Source organism: Oncorhynchus kisutch, linkage group LG23 (assembly GCF_002021735.2).
Source record: "Oncorhynchus kisutch isolate 150728-3 linkage group LG23, Okis_V2, whole genome shotgun sequence".
Taxonomy (NCBI): domain Eukaryota; kingdom Metazoa; phylum Chordata; class Actinopteri; order Salmoniformes; family Salmonidae; genus Oncorhynchus; species Oncorhynchus kisutch.
This window is the reverse complement of record NC_034196.2, coordinates 3,297,279-3,317,188: the sequence shown is the minus strand read 5'-3', so window position 1 is coordinate 3,317,188 and position 19,910 is coordinate 3,297,279. Positions and strand designations below refer to the sequence as shown.

The following is a 19,910-nucleotide window of genomic DNA, read 5'->3' as shown; positions in this document are numbered from 1 at the left end:
TGACAGCTGGTGCTTAAAGCTAGTGAAGGAGATATGAGTCTCAAGCTTCAGTGATTTTTTTTTGCAGTTCGTTCCAGTCATTGGCAGCAGAGAACTGGAAGGTATGGCGACCAAAGGAGGAACTGGCTTTGGGGGTGGTGGCCAGTGAGCTAAACCAACTGGAGTGCGTGCTATGAGTGGGTGCTGCTATGGTGCTATTATTACAGTAGTTTGTATCACTTCTGTATGTCAGCTTGTAAATGAGGATGTTTAACTGTTCTCCAGATATATCCCAACATCCCTTCATCATATCTATTAAAAGCATATTTACAAGAGAATGGTATAAATACAGATAAAAGAGGAACCAAGAGGCAATATAATATATGAATTGGCAGACTCAGAGGTCCTTCCTTCTCCTGCTCATCTGCTCGTGACCACCAAGTGGCACCAAATCCAACAGAATCTATCTTGCTCGTAGGTCGGTGGGAGTCTCTCCTCGGTCGTTAGGACCCAGAGAAGGAGTTTAGTGCTCCGTTGCGGTATGAGTGTAGTCGTGAACGTACCCTCCATTGAGAAGTTCGTCAGTCACTCACACGGTAGCAAGCTGCGGAATTTGAAGAGTTCTACTGCCGTTATTCTTGTCTACAATGAGAGAACTTCACTTTAAGGATTGCTTTTGGGTGAGTACAAATGTGATTGCAGAGCTATTTGTTTTTAGAGATCTAAATATGATTTTCAAGTTATGCAAATGTGTTCTTTCATTTATAAGGGTGTAAACACAACATAATCATACACAATAATAGAACAGGTCTAGCTATGTCTATTTATTAAGTCATTTGACTTTTTTAGAATATTACATACCGCATGGATTTGGTTCTGGTCCTTTTGAAAACCTTGTAATGTCTAGATGCAAATCAGAATGGCAGGGTTTAGGAGTATACCCCATACAGTGTAGGTTATATCAATGCAGGAAATGTAAAACGTGTAATGTATTTGAGGTTTAAAAAGTCTTCTGTAGTTGATCATTTCATCTCATTTGATTTTACCATATGTAAACTGACAAAAAACGTCCATTAATTGCAATCCACATAATAATTCACATTTGCTGTTGCTACAGAATTATTTTCCTGCTGTAGCGAACTGGCTCAAATTGAATCATTCTACATCTGTAGGCCTACTGTACCTCTCAAATCACATGTGGATAAAATGATTATGCCAGTCTCTCATGCAGACATACATTACAGGTAACTTCAACTGCAGTTTAGCACACAGAAAAACACACATTTCTTCACGCTCTATTGCTTCATCAGTGTTTTCTTTATTGGTTCCATTGTTTAATGTATCGTGTGCTGTATGTTGCCCATTGGCAATCTTTTACATTATGGTTCATTTTGGTTGGAGCACTTGGGGGTCTTCTCTCTGAATATTTGGAATGGAGTCGTTTCCTTTTTGATAGACTGTTAAATGGCAATGCAGTGAGGTGTATAGGGGTTCGAATGACCACTACTGGGAGGGTGTGAGAGGCACTCCATGGTGTGCCGTGATTACGTATTGCTTTTCCACGTTCCCAAAATGGCCAGAACAGGGATTTCACCGACACTGGGGGTTATGACAGTATCATCCAGCACCTCAACGATGGCAAGAAGACATGCAAGGAGATAGAAGACTTCATGAAAGCCAGGTGAGAAGCCATGTAAGGTATCATCCAATAGAAACCATGTATTGAATCCTCAGATTACACTGTTAAAAATGAAGTGCTTTGCAACACTAACTAGTGCCCAACTGAACTGGCACCACCTTAAAGAAAATCTTAACTTTGCTGCTATTGAAACATGGTTGTGAGGGAAACATTCATCCTGAGGGGTTATGGAATATGACGTGTTGTAGCACCACATAATCAAGAGTTGTGCAACACCTTGCCATAGCCTGGGAGCACTAACCTGGAAAAGGTTGAAATTATGGCATTTCGAGTCCTATGTGGTGAAGAATTAGATTACTTCTCTTTTGGTGTCGTTTCCTCTCTCTAAATCTACTAAAACACTGTTGTGGTGTTTCAAATCCTGTCTAGTAGGGTTGTGCGGTATCCAGATATTCGTAACGTTATACAGTCCTTCGCTCATACTGGGATTTAGGGTATTACTGGCTTAGTAAATGGAGTCGGCAGGGTAGCCTAGTGGTTAGAGCGTTGGACTAGTAACCGGAAGGTTGCGAGTTCAAACCCCCGAGCCTACAAGGTACAAATCTGTCGTTCTGCCCCTGAACAGGCAGTTAACCCACTGTATTACTGGCTTAGTAAGTGGAGTCAAAAATGCCAAAACAGCTCATTGAGTGTCTAGTACCAGAATGCTAACAAAATTTGCACAAGTAATTGCGATTTTCCTTGGAGGCTGATAGCTAAATATGCTAACAAGCACAAACAAAAATAATTAAATTGCAAAGATAGTCAATCCAACTCACTGTACTCTGCTCGGAGCAGCCAGACAGAACGGAGAGGAGAAAAAACGCAAGGAAATCGAGCAGTGGCAGCTGTACAGGTAACTCACCCAAAGGGCTTTGACTTCTCAAACAAGGAAGAAAGCGAATTAGGGGTCGCGTTAATGCAGAATTCTGCATATTTCACGCAGGATTTGTTTTGGTTACTCATAAGAAATATCTTGCTGCGTTTTATAAACGAAGATCTAGAATGCTTCTTGTCATTTCTGCTCGCTCGGCATCAGACTAATTTTGTTCTTCAGTTGCACTTTCCACTCGGATGAGAATTCACAAACGGGCTTTCTGTCAGCAGACAGCGCTCTGACTAGGGTGACCACATTTAAAATACCCTAATGCGGGACAACGGGATAATTTAGTGGGACATTTGCAGTATAGTGTAGCCTACACCTGAATATGTTTTTCACACAAATCTCCCTCCCGCTGCAACGAGCAAGCAACAAAATGTTGTGATCCAGAAATGAGAGACTGTGGCTGTTTTATGACCATCTGGGAATATGTGGCCAAGGAAACATTTCTGGTTGGTCTTAGTTAGGGAGACTTTTAAAACGGGCTTGAGTAAAGTAGCAGCAAATATGTTGAATGAGCATTGAGAGTTTGACGAAATTATAATACGGCTATTTACTTACTTTTGTAGCTTTTCGTTAGACGCACACTTTTTGTAAGTACCGGTAGTTAACTGTCCTCTCCAAGTTTAGCTGGAATTTAGCCTAAAAGGATTTGACAAATGTGATTGTGTTGACGATAAAACACTGGCCTATTTAAATATCAGATCTCATCAATGATTGGAGAAGTATTTGTCACCAGCACCACATCCTCATGATGTAATATCATGTCATAAGCGCAAAGTGACCACAAAAGAGAGGTTGGAATGTAAATTCTCATCGAATTAGTAGGAAGTCTGAATGAAATACAGAACAAATCTATCTCATTTAGATTAGTGGTATTGTCATTTGTTGATCAAATGTGGCACATAATTGTTTGGTTGCGGGACAAAGGAACCACATGCAGGACTGTCCCGCACAATCCGGGACATGTGGTCACCCTAACTCTGACTGATGTGTAGCTACTTTTCTCCAATAGTTTTCTCGGTGTAGCTAGCCTACTTTTCTGCGGTAAAAACTTTCAAATATACAAATGTATTGAAAAACTTCAAGTAAATAGTTTCAACGTTATTGAAAAACAATCCAATGGCAATTTCCAAATACCTCAGTATACGGGTTATACGATATACCGCCTAAGCATACTGTCTAGTGCAGAAATAGTTTCCAAATGCTGTACATGGGTATCCCTTTTCTTAGTGTATATTCACTGCTCATTTTGACAAATGCACATTACGCTTTAACATAGGACACAAGATTGTTTTGTGAAAGAACAAAGGAATACCTTTGTCCAGAAGGAATCATTCATTTGTACAAAATTGCTTTTTCAACACATGATTCTGAAGCTTCAAATGCGTTCTTTTTCTTTGCAAATGATCAAATGACAACTTGAACAGGTCTTTCATATTTTTTATATTCATAAAGAAAGTTCAAAGATCTCTAAGCTATTTATCATATTAATGTTCTTCAAAAGTAACAGAAATGTAGAATTATATTGTACATCAATGGGGGGAAAAGACATGCAAGGACTGCTTATGTGAGCATTAGCACTTAAACAAACCTTGTGCAAAACTTCAGGCCAGGGCTCAAGTCATCCATTACCTTAATGTCTCAGACCTGAGTCTTTATGTTCAGTGGATTGAATGACAGTAGAGTTAAGATGATGATATGATTGACAGCTGACAATTCAGTTGGCATGAGTTTGTGAGTCTTGTCTTCGCTGGCTTTGGTAAGGATCGTCAATAGGCGCTAAAGCAGTTAGCATCCATGAATGGGGTAGGCCAATGCTAGAGCAGGCTACATTTGCAGTGGCTATTTACTGTAGCGTATAACATGTGGGTCATACATCACATAACAGATAAAGCTCGTAAAGTTACCAGGCAAACAAGCCAGCAGTATTAACTGAAAAGCCTGAGGTAATTTAAAACAAGTGCACGAAAGGTACAAAACTGCAAACAATGACATGTGGCATCATGAAAACTCATCAAAATTGCTGTTCGACTTTGACTATTAAGCATTAGTGGCTGATATTCTACACAAAATCCATGTTCTCATTGAGTGAATTCCTTTTATGTTTCCTTCCTTAACGTGAAAACATTTTGTACTCACATTTTCATTGGCACATACTTCCTTGGATTGTTTTGGAGAGTTTAATCTGAGCGTCTGGTGTGCTTTCACCTGAGTTCGTGAAGGACCAACAAACGTGGCAGTTTTTTTACTCGACCATAGAGTTTGCTGGAGGGCACACCTTCCACGAATGCCCCCTCTCCACCTCCATGCCTCAGACTTGGGGGATTTCCGACCAGTACGGCAGCACTATGTTTGTATCAGGACTCAGGACAAGACCCAGATGCAGAGAGTTCGAATCACAGATGTTTAATAACAAAACAGGGGGCAAACTACAGGTCAAGGGCAGGCTGAGGTCAGTAATCCAGGGCAGAGTCAGTAAGGTACAGAACAGCAGGCAGGCTGAGGTCAGTAATCCAGGGCAGAGTCAGTAAGGTACAGAACAGCAGGCAGGCTGAGGTCAGGCTGAGGTCAGTAATCCAGGGCAGAGTCAGTAAGGTACAGAACAGCAGGCAGGCTGAGGTCAGGCTGAGGTCAGTAATCCAGGGCAGAGTCAGTAAGGTACAGAACAGCAGGCAGGCTGAGGTCAGGCTGAGGTCAGTAATCCAGGGCAGAGTCAGTAAGGTACAGAACAGCAGGCAGGCTCAGGGTAGGCAGAGGTCAGTAAACCAGGGCAGAGTCAGTAAGGTACAGAACAGCAGGCAGGCTCAGTGCAGGCTGAGGTCAGTAATCCAGGGCAGAGGCAGTAAGGTACAGAACAGCAGGCAGGCTCAGGGTAGGCAGAGGTCAGTAAACCAGGGCAGAGTCAGTAAGGTACAGAACAGCAGGCAGGCTCAGGGCAGGCTGAGGTCAGTAATCCAGGGCAGAGTCAGTAAGGTACAGAACAGCAGGCAGGCTGAGGTCAGTAATCCAGGGCAGAGTCAGTAAGGTACAGAACAGCAGGCAGGCTGAGGTCAGTAATCCAGGGCAGAGCCAGTAAGGTACAGAACAGCAGGCAGGCTGAGGTCAGGCTGAGGTCAGTAATCCAGGGCAGAGTCAGTAAGGTACAGAACAGCAGGCAGGCTGAGGGCAGGCTGAGGTCAGTAATCCAGGGCAGAGTCAGTAAGGTACAGAACAGCAGGCAGGCTGAGGGCAGGCTGAGGTCAGTAATCCAGGGCAGAGTCAGTAAGGTACAGAACAGCAGGCAGGCTCAGGGTAGGCAGAGGTCAGTAAACCAGGGCAGAGTCAGTAAGGTACAGAACAGCAGGCAGGCTCAGGGCAGGCTGAGGTCAGTAATCCAGGGCAGAGTCAGTAAGGTACAGAACAGCAGGCAGGCTGAGGTCAGTAATCCAGGGCAGAGTCAGTAAGGTACAGAACAGCAGGCAGGCTGAGGTCAGGCTGAGGTCAGTAATCCAGGGCAGAGCCAGTAAGGTACAGAACAGCAGGCAGGCTGAGGTCAGGCTGAGGTCAGTAATCCAGGGCAGAGTCAGTAAGGTACAGAACAGCAGGCAGGCTGAGGGCAGGCTGAGGTCAGTAATCCAGGGCAGAGTCAGTAAGGTACAGAACAGCAGGCAGGCTCAGGGTAGGCAGAGGTCAGTAAACCAGGGCAGAGTCAGTAAGGTACAGAACAGCAGGCAGGCTCAGGGCAGGCTGAGGTCAGTAATCCAGGGCAGAGTCAGTAAGGTACAGAACAGCAGGCAGGCTCAGGGTAGGCAGAGGTCAGTAAACCAGGGCAGAGTCAGTAAGGTACAGAACAGCAGGCAGGCTCAGGGCAGGCTGAGGTCAGTAATCCAGGGCAGAGTCAGTAAGGTACAGAACAGCAGGCAGGCTGAGGTCAGTAATCCAGGGCAGAGTCAGTAAGGTACAGAACAGCAGGCAGGCTCAGGGTAGGCAGAGGTCAGTAAACCAGGGCAGAGTCAGTAAGGTACAGAACAGCAGGCAGGCTCAGGGCAGGCTGAGGTCAGTAATCCAGGGCAGAGTCAGTAAGGTACAGAACAGCAGGCAGGCTCAGGGTAGGCAGAGGTCAGTAAACCAGGGCAGAGTCAGTAAGGTACAGAACAGCAGGCAGGCTCAGGGTAGGCAGAGGTCAGTAAACCAGGGCAGAGTCAGTAAGGTACAGAAAGGCAGGCAGGCTCAGGGTAGGCAGAATGATCAAAACCGGAAGAACTAGAAAACAGGGACTAGAGAGAACAGGAGTACGTGAAAAAACACGCTGGTAGGCTGGACGAGACAAGACGAACTGGCAACAGACAAACAGAAAGCACAAGGGGAAATGGGCGACACCCGGTGGGGGGGTGAAGACAAGCACACGACAGGTGAAACAGATCATGTGACAGTTTGATGTTCACATTTAGCCTTTAATCTAAACCTTTGCCTTTAAATAGGGGGCCAAAATTCATCATACGGTACGTGACTGTGTGGTTGAGTGGGTAAAATTCCAAAGAAATTGGAGGTTCGGGGGTTCAATTCCTTCCAACTATGCACTCACTCCATAATAACGATGGAATTTCGCCTCCCCAAAAATCTCCCGAGGCCCTATTCAGACTTGAGATAAGTTGATTTAACATTACTTGAATCCATGTTTTATTGAGTCCATGCTAGGTCTACTTATCTCAAGTCTGAATCGGGCCACATGTGCTCAGTATAACAAGGGTGGTTCAGCACAACCGTTTAGTCCTGAAGATTGGCTGAGAGCATTAAGGCAGTGTTTTGACAAGCAGGACCCGGGTTCACATCCACCTCACATGAATACCAGTGATGAAGGACCATTTTACACATTACCTCATGGTACCTCTGCTATAACTTAGATTGCCCTAAACATTTAGATTGTAGCAATATTTATCATCATCTTACAATGGGTCCTGGCAAATGTAGCCCATAATTAGTGCCACGGTCTATCCTAGAATAGGTATTCAATTCCCAGTGTCTTCTTTAAACTGTTGATTCAAATATTGACTGAGCATCATCATCAATCAAATATTGACTGAAAATCATCATCAATCAATATTTATGCTATAAACCATTTGCAATTTAAAACCATCAGATTGGATGCGAGACAGTCTGCCAAAACATACTTTTTATGTGTTGATGCTGCCTTTTACATGCACTGAAACATCAACAAGTGTTTTTTCAACACTCACTTAAAGCACAATTACTCAGATTAAAGAACCACTTCAGAGTACTTCCGTTGTTAAATACAATCAGTGTATCATAACTCTTGGGTCTACGTTCAAACACCCTCCGAACACCAGATATCAGCATAGGTGCACTACTTTTCATGGTTTTTTTAAATATATTTTTTAATTGTGTTTTTGAGTCTCTCTATTTTGTTAACAGTGTACTACAGAGAATATGCTCTGGAAAAGAGACTGTGAATGCTATGGTTCTGTTATAGGTGACAGCGCCCACAGGCTGTGCTGCCATGTCGTTCTTGTTGTTGTCTGTTTATTTTCACCGAATATCAGCAATGTGATGTTGTGAGCTGACCTTTTCAAAGGGCATTGAGGATTCGTTCCACGACACAGAAGTAAGATAAGGAAGTCCTTTAAGGGATGATGCCCGAGAAGCCGGCGTTTGGAGGATATAATGGCACGGGTGTTGTTAGGCCCGAGACGAAGTGGTTCCAAGTAGAACTATTTGGGGTTCCAGGTGGAACCCTCCGTAGAGAAGGGTTCTACCTGCAACCACAAAGGGTTCTTCAAGGGATTCTCCTATGGGGATAACCAAAGAACCCTTTAAGGTTCCAGATAGCACCTAGTTACTGTGTAATACACCACACGATTTGAAGGGGGAGAATTTAAATAGCCACCTTTCCTGACCAACTGATACAGCATAGTTCACCAAAGTTCATATTATGAATAATTTATATGTTTGATTTTATTGTCTCTGTAACGAGAGAGTCGGGAAGCAAGTACAGGGAGTGAGTGTTTTAATAAATAAACAAACAAAACAATTAACACGAAACACAAACAACACATGAAACAGAGTCAATAACACCCGAGGAAATAACCAAAGGATTGTGACAGATATAGGGAAGATAATCAAAGAGGTGATGGAGTCTAGGCGAGTGTCACGCTGGTGTGCTTGACAATGTTGACAGGTGTGCGGGATAATAATAATAATAATCAGCAGCCTGACGACCTAGAGGCCGGAGAGGGAGTATAGTTGAGCCGGCTGGGGCGCGGGAACCTGCCAGACCGGCTGAGGCAGCGGAGCCTGGCGACCCGGCTGAGGCATGAAAGCCCGAGGAGACCCGCCGTCATTTACACTGACATAAAACAATATATTTATATCATATTGAAAGATAGAAAGTGTGGTTTTGCAAATATATTGCAGTCATATGTAGAAAAAATAAAATAAAAAAGTGAAAGTAGTTATGGTGAAAGTTGCCTATATTTGAATTTTCTTTATCTCATGGACACTAGGACCCCTCGGTGGTGCAAATCTTCACACTATAGCCAAATGTTCTCTCATGCACATGTTGTAGATAACATTTGTGAACTGTTTACCTTGTTGAATGCACCTCTGAAGAGATGTGTTTGGTCATCTTTCAGAGCATCCATAGAGGAGAAGTATGCCAAAGAGCTACTGGGTCTCTCCAAGAAGGTGTGTGGGTGCAATGAGATGAAGTAAGTCCGTCTGTTGTTGCCGATGTTATCCATGCTGTAGTCGATATTGCTTGCCAGCAGTCAGACACTGTGAAAATGTATACAGAAATCATTTGAAAGGCCTGTTATTGAAGGTAGAGATGCCCTTGTAATGGGCTTTGTTGAAAGCCCTTAAAGGCCATCACATAACATGTTAAATAGCCTTCTTATTACCCTGGTGCCAATCTGTCTCAAACAAGACAAGTAAATGCAAACTTGCAGTGAATTCAGAAAGGTTGTCAGACGCCTTTTTCCACATTAAAGCCTTATTCTAAAAATGGATGAAATAGTTTTTTTCCTCGTTAGTCTATAGACCCGATAATGACGACGCAAAAACTTGTTTTGTTTTGCTGTTGTTATATTTGGGTTGTTGATATTGCCTGGCATGCAGCCTTCAGATGGCACACTAGAAGGCTGTGGATCTGCCCATTGATAGCACTGTCTGAAGTTGACCAAACCCATTTTGTTTTGCACATTGTATGATGGTTTGCACGCTTCAACGGCTCATTGACCACGCAGCACTACACGCATGAGCGTTATTAGTGCATTTGTGTTACACGATTGAATTACTGCTGGGGCCTTTTTCTGTCGAGAAGGATTCTGTCAGCGGTTTGAGTGTCCATCCTGTTTTAGCTTGGTCACATGCTTCAAATGGTTTTGTGGTTAAGGCCTTTTCCGGTAAGGTGGGGGGGGGGGGTGTTAATTATTCTTTGTTATGTGAGGTCAGGTTGTTTTGCATAAATTCCATTTCATCATTTTACATCATTTGTGTGTTTGTTTAGCACACTGAAGAGATCGCTGGATGTGTTCAAACTGCGTAAGTGTTGCAGTCACAACAACATGATATATGATGATGACTGTGCTATGAGTTGGTATTTCCATGTGTTGTGTCATCCACATAATTTACTCATTCACTCAAACCCTCTTTTACAACATAGAGACTGAACATGTGAGTTTGTCACACCTACAACTGGCACAAACAATGAGGGATGAGGCAAAAAAACTCGAGGACTTCAGGGAGAGACAGAAAGAGGCAAGGAAAAAGGTACCATTGCATTCTATCAACTACTTAAACCCCTGAAATACATGTAGGAAATTTAAAACATCTTTAGTTACTTATAGACCTAATAATGCATTGCTATTACAGTGCACCCTGCTTAATAGTGAATGCGTTTATAGTGATCAACCACTTATAACTGCTTATATCAAATCGTCCTGCATGGATGTGACAATGCGCACTGTAATTGCAAATCAGGGATTTATCGTCTTAGGTACAATATAATATCTTTGACACTTCTTCGCAGGTTGAACAACAGATGGATGCCCTACACAAACAGAGGGCCACTCAGTTCAAGAAAACCATGGAGGTAAGCTGGAGAACTTTCCTATATTATTAGTCAAGCCACCAGTTATCATCCATTCTGTCATCTAAAGTCATGTCTAGTTTCAGTCACCGTGTTACCAAAATGTGAAACAGACTATTGTAATATAAGTCATCCTTCCTCAACAGCCATGAGAAAAGGGGGGGAACCTCTCAAATAAATAGGAAGTTACATTATATGTACTGAGGCACCTCGAATGAAGGGGAAGTTATTATAAGTTAGTACATTTTGGCCTCCCGGGTGGCGCAGTGGTTAAGGGCGCTGTACTGCAGCGCCAGCTGTGCCACCAGAGACTCTGGGTTCGCGCCCAGGCTCTGTCGTAACCGGCCGCGACCGGGAGGTCCATCGGGCGACGCACAATTGGCCTAGCGTTGTCTGGGTTAGGGAGGGTTTTGCCGGTAGGGAAATCCTTGTCTCATCGTGCACCAGCGACTCCTGTGGCGGGCCGGGCACAGTGCGCGCTAACCAAGGTTGCCAGGTGCACGGTGTTTCCTCCGACACATTGGTGCGGCTGGCTTCCGGGTTGGATGACGCTGTGTTAAGAAGCAGTGCGGCTTGGTTGGGTTGTGTATCGGAGGACGCATGACTTTCAACCTTCGTCTCTCCCGAGCCCGTACAGGAGTTGTAGCGATGAGACAAGATAGTAGCTACTAAAACAATTGGATACCACGAAATTGGGGAGAAAAAAGGGGTCAAATCAAAAAGTTTGTACATTTTATTATTACATACAGTGCCTTCAGAAAGTATTCACACCCCTCGACTTGTTCCACATGTTGTTGTGTTACAGTCTGAATTTAAAATGGATTAAACAGAGATTTTTTTGGTCACTGGCCTACACACGATACCCCATAGTGTCTTGCGATGGAGGATACCACGCTCATCCAAGTTGAGCTTGTCTCGCTCTTGAAGAAGACATCTGCTTTTCGTCTTGAATGTTTCCGGTTCTTGCCCTTTTTGTTTTGAACTTGACAGTTTGTGTTCCATCACTGGGCCGATGCTCTCACCTTCTCTTTGTGCCTGTCGCCATCTCTGCTTTTGAGAGATGATGGATCTGGTTTCTGTTGTGGCTGCATACACAGCGGAGACTGCCATTGACCAGGATATGTTTGAGTCTTGTTGTGCATCGATTTCAACTCCTCTGAACATTCTGTCATCAGTGTTTCGATGTCTATTTGGCATTCTGGACAAACGATCAGCGTCAATGTTCTCTTTGCCTGGACGATATCTGATAGTGAAATGGAAATTGGCGAGTTCTGCAACCCATCCGCACTCCGTTGCGTTCCAGCTTGGCGGTCGACAAGACGTAGGTAAGGGGATTGTTGTCACTGTAGGCTGTGAAGGTCGGTGCACAGTAATCGCGGAACTTTACTGTAATTGACCAGTACAGGGCTAGAAACTCACATTTTCCTGAGTGGAAATGGTAGTTATTCTCAGTTGCAGTCAAGGTCCGAGATGCATAGGCTATCATACTCAGTTTTTTTGTGTCTTGTTTCTGATACAACACAGCTCCTAAACCTTTGTCTGATGCGTCTGTGTGAATGATAAACGGCTTTGAGAAGTCTGGGAAACCGAGCACAGGAGGCTGTACTAAGCGGTCTATCAGCCGCTCCATTATCTGTTGATGCGTATCAGTCCACGTCATTGATTTGTGAGCCTCTTGTTTCCCCCTTTGTCTGCCATCTCTTTGCTTTGTTGTGTGTAACTGTGACTTCTTCAGGAGACATTGTGAGCAGGTTGTAGAGGGGGCTAGCAATGCGTGAGAAGTCTTTGATGCATTGCCTATAGTAGCTCAGCAGCCCCATGGTTCCTCTGAGCTCTTCTCGTGTACTTGGTGTTTTGTCCTTTAGAGCTCTGACTGCTGCAGTATCAGCTGGATCGATTTTGCTTCCCTCGGGCAGACACTGTTCTCCCTAAAGAGCGATCCCTCCGCTGTGAATATCTCACACTTTCTGGGCTTCAGCTTTATCCCATGAACTCTTAGTCTCTGTAGTACTTTTCTAAGGATGTCGATATGGTTCTCAAAGGTCTTGCTGAAGACGAGGTTGTCGTCCAGATACAGGATACAGATCTCATCTGTGAAGCCATCCAAATATTCCTCCATACAGCGCTGGAAGGCTGCGGTGCATTCATGAGTCCAAACGGAATCCGAACCCACTCATACAGTCCCCAGGGGCTCACAAAGGCTGTCATGGGCTTGCTTTCCTTTGCAATGAACCCTTGGTGCTATGCTTTTCCCTGATCCAAGAGTGAAAATCAGGAATGTCCTCCAAGGCTGTCCATGATATCCTGTACTATTGGCTGGCGGTCAGGGTGAGTCTTCCTGTTCAGCTCCCTGTAGTCTATGCACAGTTGTAAGCTACCGTCCTTTTCCCTTACACATATGACTGGGGAAGAGTAAGGAGAGTTGGACTTCTTCACCCACCCCTGTGCTATCAGGTCATGCACGTAGTCTTTCACCATTCGTCTCTGTGTGCAGTATTTCCAGTGTTCAGCCCAGAGTTCATTTTGCCGTTCTCTCGAACAGTAGAGGGTGGTTCTCTTCCAGGATGGGCACTGTTGCAGTGCATGGCCCTTTTCTCTCATGCCACAGGTTGTACAGTGTTGGGACGTGTCTGTGTGACTGATTACTCCCTGTTCCACAGGGGCAACCTGTCTTCGTTTTAAAGGAACCTCTTTGGTTGGCCTTGTTTCTTCTAAACCGACAGCCTGCCAGGAAGTGGTCGCTGCTCCCACATCTGTAGCAGTGCTGACAGTACTCCTCTGATCTGCTCTGATGGCAGTGGAAGCAGCTTCTCATACGGGCACGGTTTGGGGTTGCATAGTATCGCTGTGGTGCATATCTCTGCTGGAACTGTGCTGTTTCTATCACCCTTGGTCTGTGTCTTGGCTGGATACTTTACCTGTGGTTCATATCGCTGTTGATGTAACTGGACAGTTTCTCCCATCCGTCCTAGACCACGAGCTGGCCAGTGCTGCTGCGGGGGGGCCTTGTGCTTTATAATGCGCTGTCATGTTATCCTGTTCTCTGCTTGGTGGTGGGGGTATGAACACAGGTTGTTAAATGGGTTCTAGGGTTTGTGAGACTTCAGCACTCAAGGTCTTTAACACCATCATACCAGACCTCAGTTATTTTGTTGTCCTATGGTAGCAGCAATTGACAGAACCAACACTGTGGTAGTTGACTTCAAACAAATGACAATGTTTTACAGACTTTTCTGTTGTCAGTCATTCAGTGAAGAATAGCATAGTCAGTAAAGCGTTTTCACACGTGTAACCCCACTTCCCCTGCTATTTCATGTCGTTAACCAAAGTCAAAGAAGACATATGAGCAAAAGTGTCGAGACAAAGAGGAAGCAGAACAGAACATGAACCGAAATGCAAGCACCAGTAACGCCAAGCAGCAGGAAAAGGTAAGCTTCAGAGAAAAAGTTTCAAAGTTTCAAACCCTGACTGCACCACTTTCCATTCTATGTCCTTCTCATCTATCTCCCCCATCTCCATAACTTATTCACTGTATAAAAATAAATTCAAAAACATGATCGTGACAGTGCAGTCAAAATGGTGGTTTTCCTGTTTTTTTTTAAACAATATTTCAACACAATGGGGTCGAAACACTCTGAATTTGTGAAAATAATGATAATGCTCTTTAGTGCTTTTTGAAAGAAAATAAAAAAAACGTAGAAATGTCAGCCTGTTCAACTGGGATGGTATTTTTGTCCCACAGCATGTCATCCCAATCTGATTGGATTATTCTGACCAATGAGCAGTCATCTTTCATTTGCATTTACACCAATGCATTGTTGAATACTCGTTTGTGATTGGCTTGAAGGGCATTCTAGACCGTGCTCTAGTCTAGAGTCCTCCAAACAGGGCTGTGTATGTCAATATACTGTGTTCACATTTGTATCAACACGCCCACACAATCAGACTGAGCATTTCAAAGGCAAACGGAGGCTCAGGGAAATAAATGATTAAAAAAAAGCATATTTTGTGTTTATTTTCGTGAAATAAACACACACAGTGATTTATTAGACATACAGTGATGATTTAAACATGTCATTAAAAAGACTGCTTGGGGGCTTTAAAAAGAAACAAAAATGCTGGCGACACTAAATGAGCTGAGTGAGCCATGAGAATCTGTTGAGCTAAGGAAACAGCAGGCCTATTTTGACCACAGGAATTAGACCGCAAGAATTAGGCCTACACTGACCACAGGAAGAACACGGCTATCTAGCTTGTACACCGTTTATGAAGTGGACATGTTCCAATATGACGACATACTTTTACTGTATACTTAAAACAAAAAAAATAACTAAAGTAACGACCTGAACACAAGGAAGGGTTACATAAAGTACCGAATATGTCCTCAGTGTTTTTCTTTGTCATCTTTCAGCTATTTGCAAGAACAAATCAAGCAAAAATGAATGCAGAGGTAGCTGGTAAGAATGACAACCTATTATCCCTTTTGACTCTTGTCCACCATAAACAGGGGAAACCACAAATCATCATCTAGGTTATGTGCTGATAGTATGGTCTCCAAAGATGTATGTTCTCTGATTGGAATCCCAGACAGGCTATACATGCAGAATGTGACTGTGCTGGGAAAAATCAGGGAGGACTGGCAGAAGGAGCATGTCAAAGCATGCGAGGTAAGGGCCAGAAAGCATCAGAGTATTTTTGTTGGTTTGTTAGTTGAATACTGTATTACTTGTACTGTGTCGGACAAGAAGGAAATCGCTCAGGGATTTCGCCATGAGGCCAATGGCGACCGTTACAGAGTTTATTGACTGTGATAGGAAAAACAACATTGTAGTTACTCCACAATACTAACCTAATTGACTGAGGGAAAAGAAGGAAGCCTGTACAGCAGTGTTTCCTAACCTCGGTCCTCGGGACCCCAAGGGGTGCACATTTAGTTTTTTTGCCCTAACTCTACACAGCTGATTCAAATTATCAACGCTTAATGATTAGTTGATTATTTGAATCAGCTGTATAGTGCTAGGGAAAAAATCAAAACGTACAACCCCTTGGAGTCCCGACGACCGAGTTTAGGAAACCCTGCTGTACAGAACCCCTTGGAGTCCCGACGACCGAGTTTAGGAAACCCTGCTGTACAGAACCCCTTGGAGTCCCGACGACCGAGTTTAGGAAACCCTGCTGTACAGAACCCCTTGGAGTCCCGACGACCGAGTTTAGGAAACCCTGCTGTACAGAACCCCTTGGAGTCCCGACGACCGAGGTTAGGAAACCCTGCTGTACAGAACCCCTTGGAGTCCCGACGACCGAGGTTAGGAAACCCTGCTGTACAGAACCCCTTGGAGTCCCGACGACCGCGTTTAGGAAACCCTGCTGTACAGAACCCCTTGGAGTCCCGACGACCGAGTTTAGGAAACCCTGCTGTACAGAACCCCTTGGAGTCCCGACGACCGAGGTTAGGAAACCCTGCTGTACAGAACCCCTTGGAGTCCCGACGACCGAGGTTAGGAAACCCTGCTGTACAGAACCCCTTGGAGTCCCGACGACCGAGGTTAGGAAACCCTGCTGTACAGAACCCCTTGGAGTCCCGACGACCGCGTTTAGGAAACCCTGCTGTACAGAACCCCTTGGAGTCCCGACGACCGAGTTTAGGAAACCCTGCTGTACAGAACCCCTTGGAGTCCCGACGACCGAGTTTAGGAAACCCTGCTGTACAGAACCCCTTGGAGTCCCGACGACCGAGTTTAGGAAACCCTGATGTACAGAACCCCTTGGAGTCCCGACGACCGAGTTTAGGAAACCCTGCTGTACAGAACCCCTTGGAGTCCCGACGACCGAGTTTAGGAAACCCTGCTGTACAGAACCCCTTGGAGTCCCGACGACCGAGTTTAGGAAACCCTGCTGTACAGAATAAAACGTTTCCAAAACAAGTATCCTCTTTATAACGGGGCACTAAAGTAATACTGACAAAAAAAATGTGGCAATGCAATTCACTTTTTGGGCAAATGTCGAACAATCCAGGTGTGGAAAGCTCTTAGAGACTCACACTGCTGTAATCACTGCCAAAGGTGCTTCTACCAAGTATTGTCTCAGGATTGTAAATACTGATGTAAGCGTGTTTTTTATGTTTTTTATTTTCACTAAATTTAAATAAAATTTAAAAATAGATATTTAATCCATCTTGAATTCAAGCTTTACCAACAAAACAACAAAAAGGAATACTTTTTGAAGGCACCGTATACCATTTAGTGCTCTGTTACATCCAGGGATTTGAGAAGCAGGAAGTTGAGAGGATCAACACTCTAAGGAACATGGTGTGGACTCATCTCAACCAGCTCTCCCAGCAGTGTGTCACCAGCGATGAGGTAAAGTCACAATTCAAATGCTTTATTTCCTAGGGACTCATCAAGGTGAAATCTGCAGTAGTTTCTTACTGGTAGTCAATGTTCATTTTTTGTTGTTGTAAATGATACGCAAAGAATAGCGTGAAGGATTGTGGCTGTAAGGGACCTTCCATATTGCTTGTTTCTAACTTGTTTGTCTATGTGTTCAGCTATATGAGGAAGTGAGGAAGTCTCTTGAACATTGCGACATACAGGAGGACATTGAACACTTTGTGAACCTCAGACGGACTGGGGATAAACCACCAGGTACAGTTCCTCACTCTTCACGGGTCCGCTTTGTCATCCAAAGAAAACAACAGGCACATTACAGTACATTATAGGTCATCTTAAGGGCTACAATGAAAATCAGACTCTTTTTGTGTGTGTCATCCTTGATACTTTTATGTAGTTGTACTCACTACTCACCCCCTGACCTGCTCTGTCCTCACTTCTCAGCTCCTATTCTGTATGATAACTTCTACAGCAGTCAGAGGGTCCCCGTAGCACCATCAGTCACCCAAATGGCTCCATCTATCACCAGGTGAGTGTGATTTTATCAATAAATGTTTTGGGGGGGGGGGGGGGGCAAACCAATAATATATTGAAAGGGGAACAACACGCACAACAGATGATGATTTTCCCCTTACCAAAAAAATATGATTCTATTTTGTCTGTTTTGTGAACATCAGGAGACCATTGCCTAATCCAACCAACACCAGAGGTGAGGTATATGTTAATAAACGACTGAGATATTTCCATATTATGACAAAGTTGTCAGATGTAATCCATCATTGAAAATATGAATAAACAGTTCTTTGTTTTCCATTGAATGACCTGCCACTGTCTGTTTGTTTATTTATTTGTGTTTTGACTTGCTCTGCTGTAGGTGATTTGATCAACTCAACTGCATTAGATCCAGATCGAGCCTACAGTGTTATACAATACTAGCACACGGGTAAGTCGTGTATTCTTCAGTATTACAGCTTCAGTCAAATGACCATTGTCATCACAATAAGTTTGAGCCCACCTAAAACCATGTGTTTTTGTTTTGCACTACTCGTTTCCAGTTGTCTATGGGTATTGATATCGACTGCCTGGTGGAACGCTGAGTGTGGATCCCTTCAGTGATGGATGTAAAGAGTGGACTTTGTGCTTTGTGCATTCAACAGTGACACCTTGACAAACTAATTCAGAAACACCACCAACGCTGACGTTAGTACAGCATGTTTTGATTATGTCATCATTGTGGTTTTATAGCTGTGTTATAAACAGTAAGGTTAAGTGTCATAGCTCATATACAATATATGTCTATTGGTAATATATTTTGTTTTTGTACAGTCTAAACCAGGAAATATTGTTAAAGCAAAAATAAAAGTAATCACTACAACCATTTGTTATTATTATTATTTATTTTTTATTGGCCCATCCACCACCTCCCCTATTCGGAGGACCAAAATAATTGGACCAGAATAAAGCTTAAAGGTACATCTACTATACACACATCTTTCATACATGGCACATCTCTCTTTCTTTTCTTTACAGTAGTTACATAGTTGACATACATCACATTCAGATAGAAGGTACCCAAACGCATACGCTATACATTATGCATTGTGTTTTTAGTCAGCTATTATAGAGCATGAGCTTTTATACATGAGCTTTTAAACCCACCCCTCAGCTACTCTCAGTCCATCTCACCTATTTCCTTAAATTGCCCTCTTATGTTTTCCATGTGCCGTATATTTTTCCACTGTGCTGTGATGTTTCACATAAATTCTGAACCTTTCTAATCGCATAGTATCTACAGATTGTAAATGAAAGATTCATATTTTAACAAGAAGTATTATGTTGTTGATAGATTTACTATTGCTTTCCAAATCTCCCAACAGTGCTATTTGTAGGGTTCATTTGAGGTAAATGTTGAGATTTTTCTGCCATTTCTGAACCGGTGACCAGAAACAAGCTACACAGGGGTAATACTAGAATAAGTGATCTAATGAGTCTGTCTCTTCGCAGCAAACTCTGCAGAGCTGAGATGGTTGTATGCCCCATAGACATAACGTTGAATCAAGCGTTGATCTTTGTATCCGTTTATAAACAATGTGCCATGGAATTGGAAATCTCTTCTCATCTATTTTGTAACCTGTATGGGGCTGCAGTCAACATTTTGGACCTCAAATGAAACAGGATTTTTTTAAATATTTATGACGATTGTTTTGGCCAATTTCGGTCTTTAATAAAGGGTAGACAAAACAAATTCACAAATGTATGTGTAGGAATCTTGAATGATGATCATACTCTTGTTTGAATAACCTGCTACTACTATTATACTGACAGTATTGACATGTTTGATTGACATGATGAGCGGGACACTCCCCTACGAGGGCATATAGAGTAGGTGCCTCCCACACATTTCCTGCTCAAGGCTCTGAAGAAGGCGATTCATGCCGAAATGTAAGCCTATTGTTTGTTTCATGGTCACCCGTTGAAGTATACTGGGGTAAGGAATGCTTTTTGTAAGTTCCCTACCCACTCCTTCATTTTTTTGCGGTATTGCTGCAATCAGTTGGTTGTAAATCATTTAAATTTTTATCAATTAGTATATTTGAGTTGAACCGTGATATTTGATGTAACATTTGTCCTGTGTTTTCTGAAGGATGAAACTGGAATTGCAACCAGCTTTGTATGGCTTGTTTTAGAAAGGGAGGTTAGGTAAGTGAGCATTGAGGGTGTGGGAATGTCCATAGGGGGAGTGGCAGGGGGAGGGGGAGGAGGCAGCTGTCTAGTGGTGGCTATTCAGCAGCCTGATGGTCTGAGGGTATAAACTATTGGCCAGTCTTTCAGTTATTGCCATGGTGCTCCTGTCCTGGCTGTGTCTGTGATTGAAGCGGGGAGAACAGGGCATCG

At 43.6% G+C, this 19,910-nt stretch overlaps 1 protein-coding gene across 2 annotated transcripts; it reads left to right on the top strand.

The window, feature by feature from the left end:
- The first annotated feature begins 517 nt into the window (after window positions 1-517).
- LOC109868617 (proline-serine-threonine phosphatase-interacting protein 2) lies at window positions 518-18,390 on the top strand. Of its 2 annotated transcripts, none has more exons than XM_020458301.2 (15): window positions 518-659; window positions 1,560-1,660; window positions 9,170-9,244; window positions 10,045-10,079; window positions 10,201-10,307; window positions 10,567-10,629; window positions 13,956-14,054; window positions 15,038-15,083; window positions 15,214-15,293; window positions 16,887-16,985; window positions 17,174-17,270; window positions 17,460-17,544; window positions 17,693-17,724; window positions 17,890-17,958; window positions 18,071-18,390. In XM_020458301.2, the coding sequence occupies exons 1-14, from the start codon at window positions 627-629 to the stop codon at window positions 17,949-17,951; spliced, it is 1,014 nt and encodes a 337-aa protein (XP_020313890.1). In that variant the 5' UTR covers window positions 518-626; the 3' UTR covers window positions 17,952-17,958; window positions 18,071-18,390. The 2 variants fall into 2 exon arrangements, with proteins under 2 accessions (XP_020313890.1, XP_020313891.1); XM_020458302.2 differs by having other exon boundaries at window positions 529-659; window positions 1,565-1,660.
- The last annotated feature ends 1,520 nt before the right edge of the window (window positions 18,391-19,910 follow it).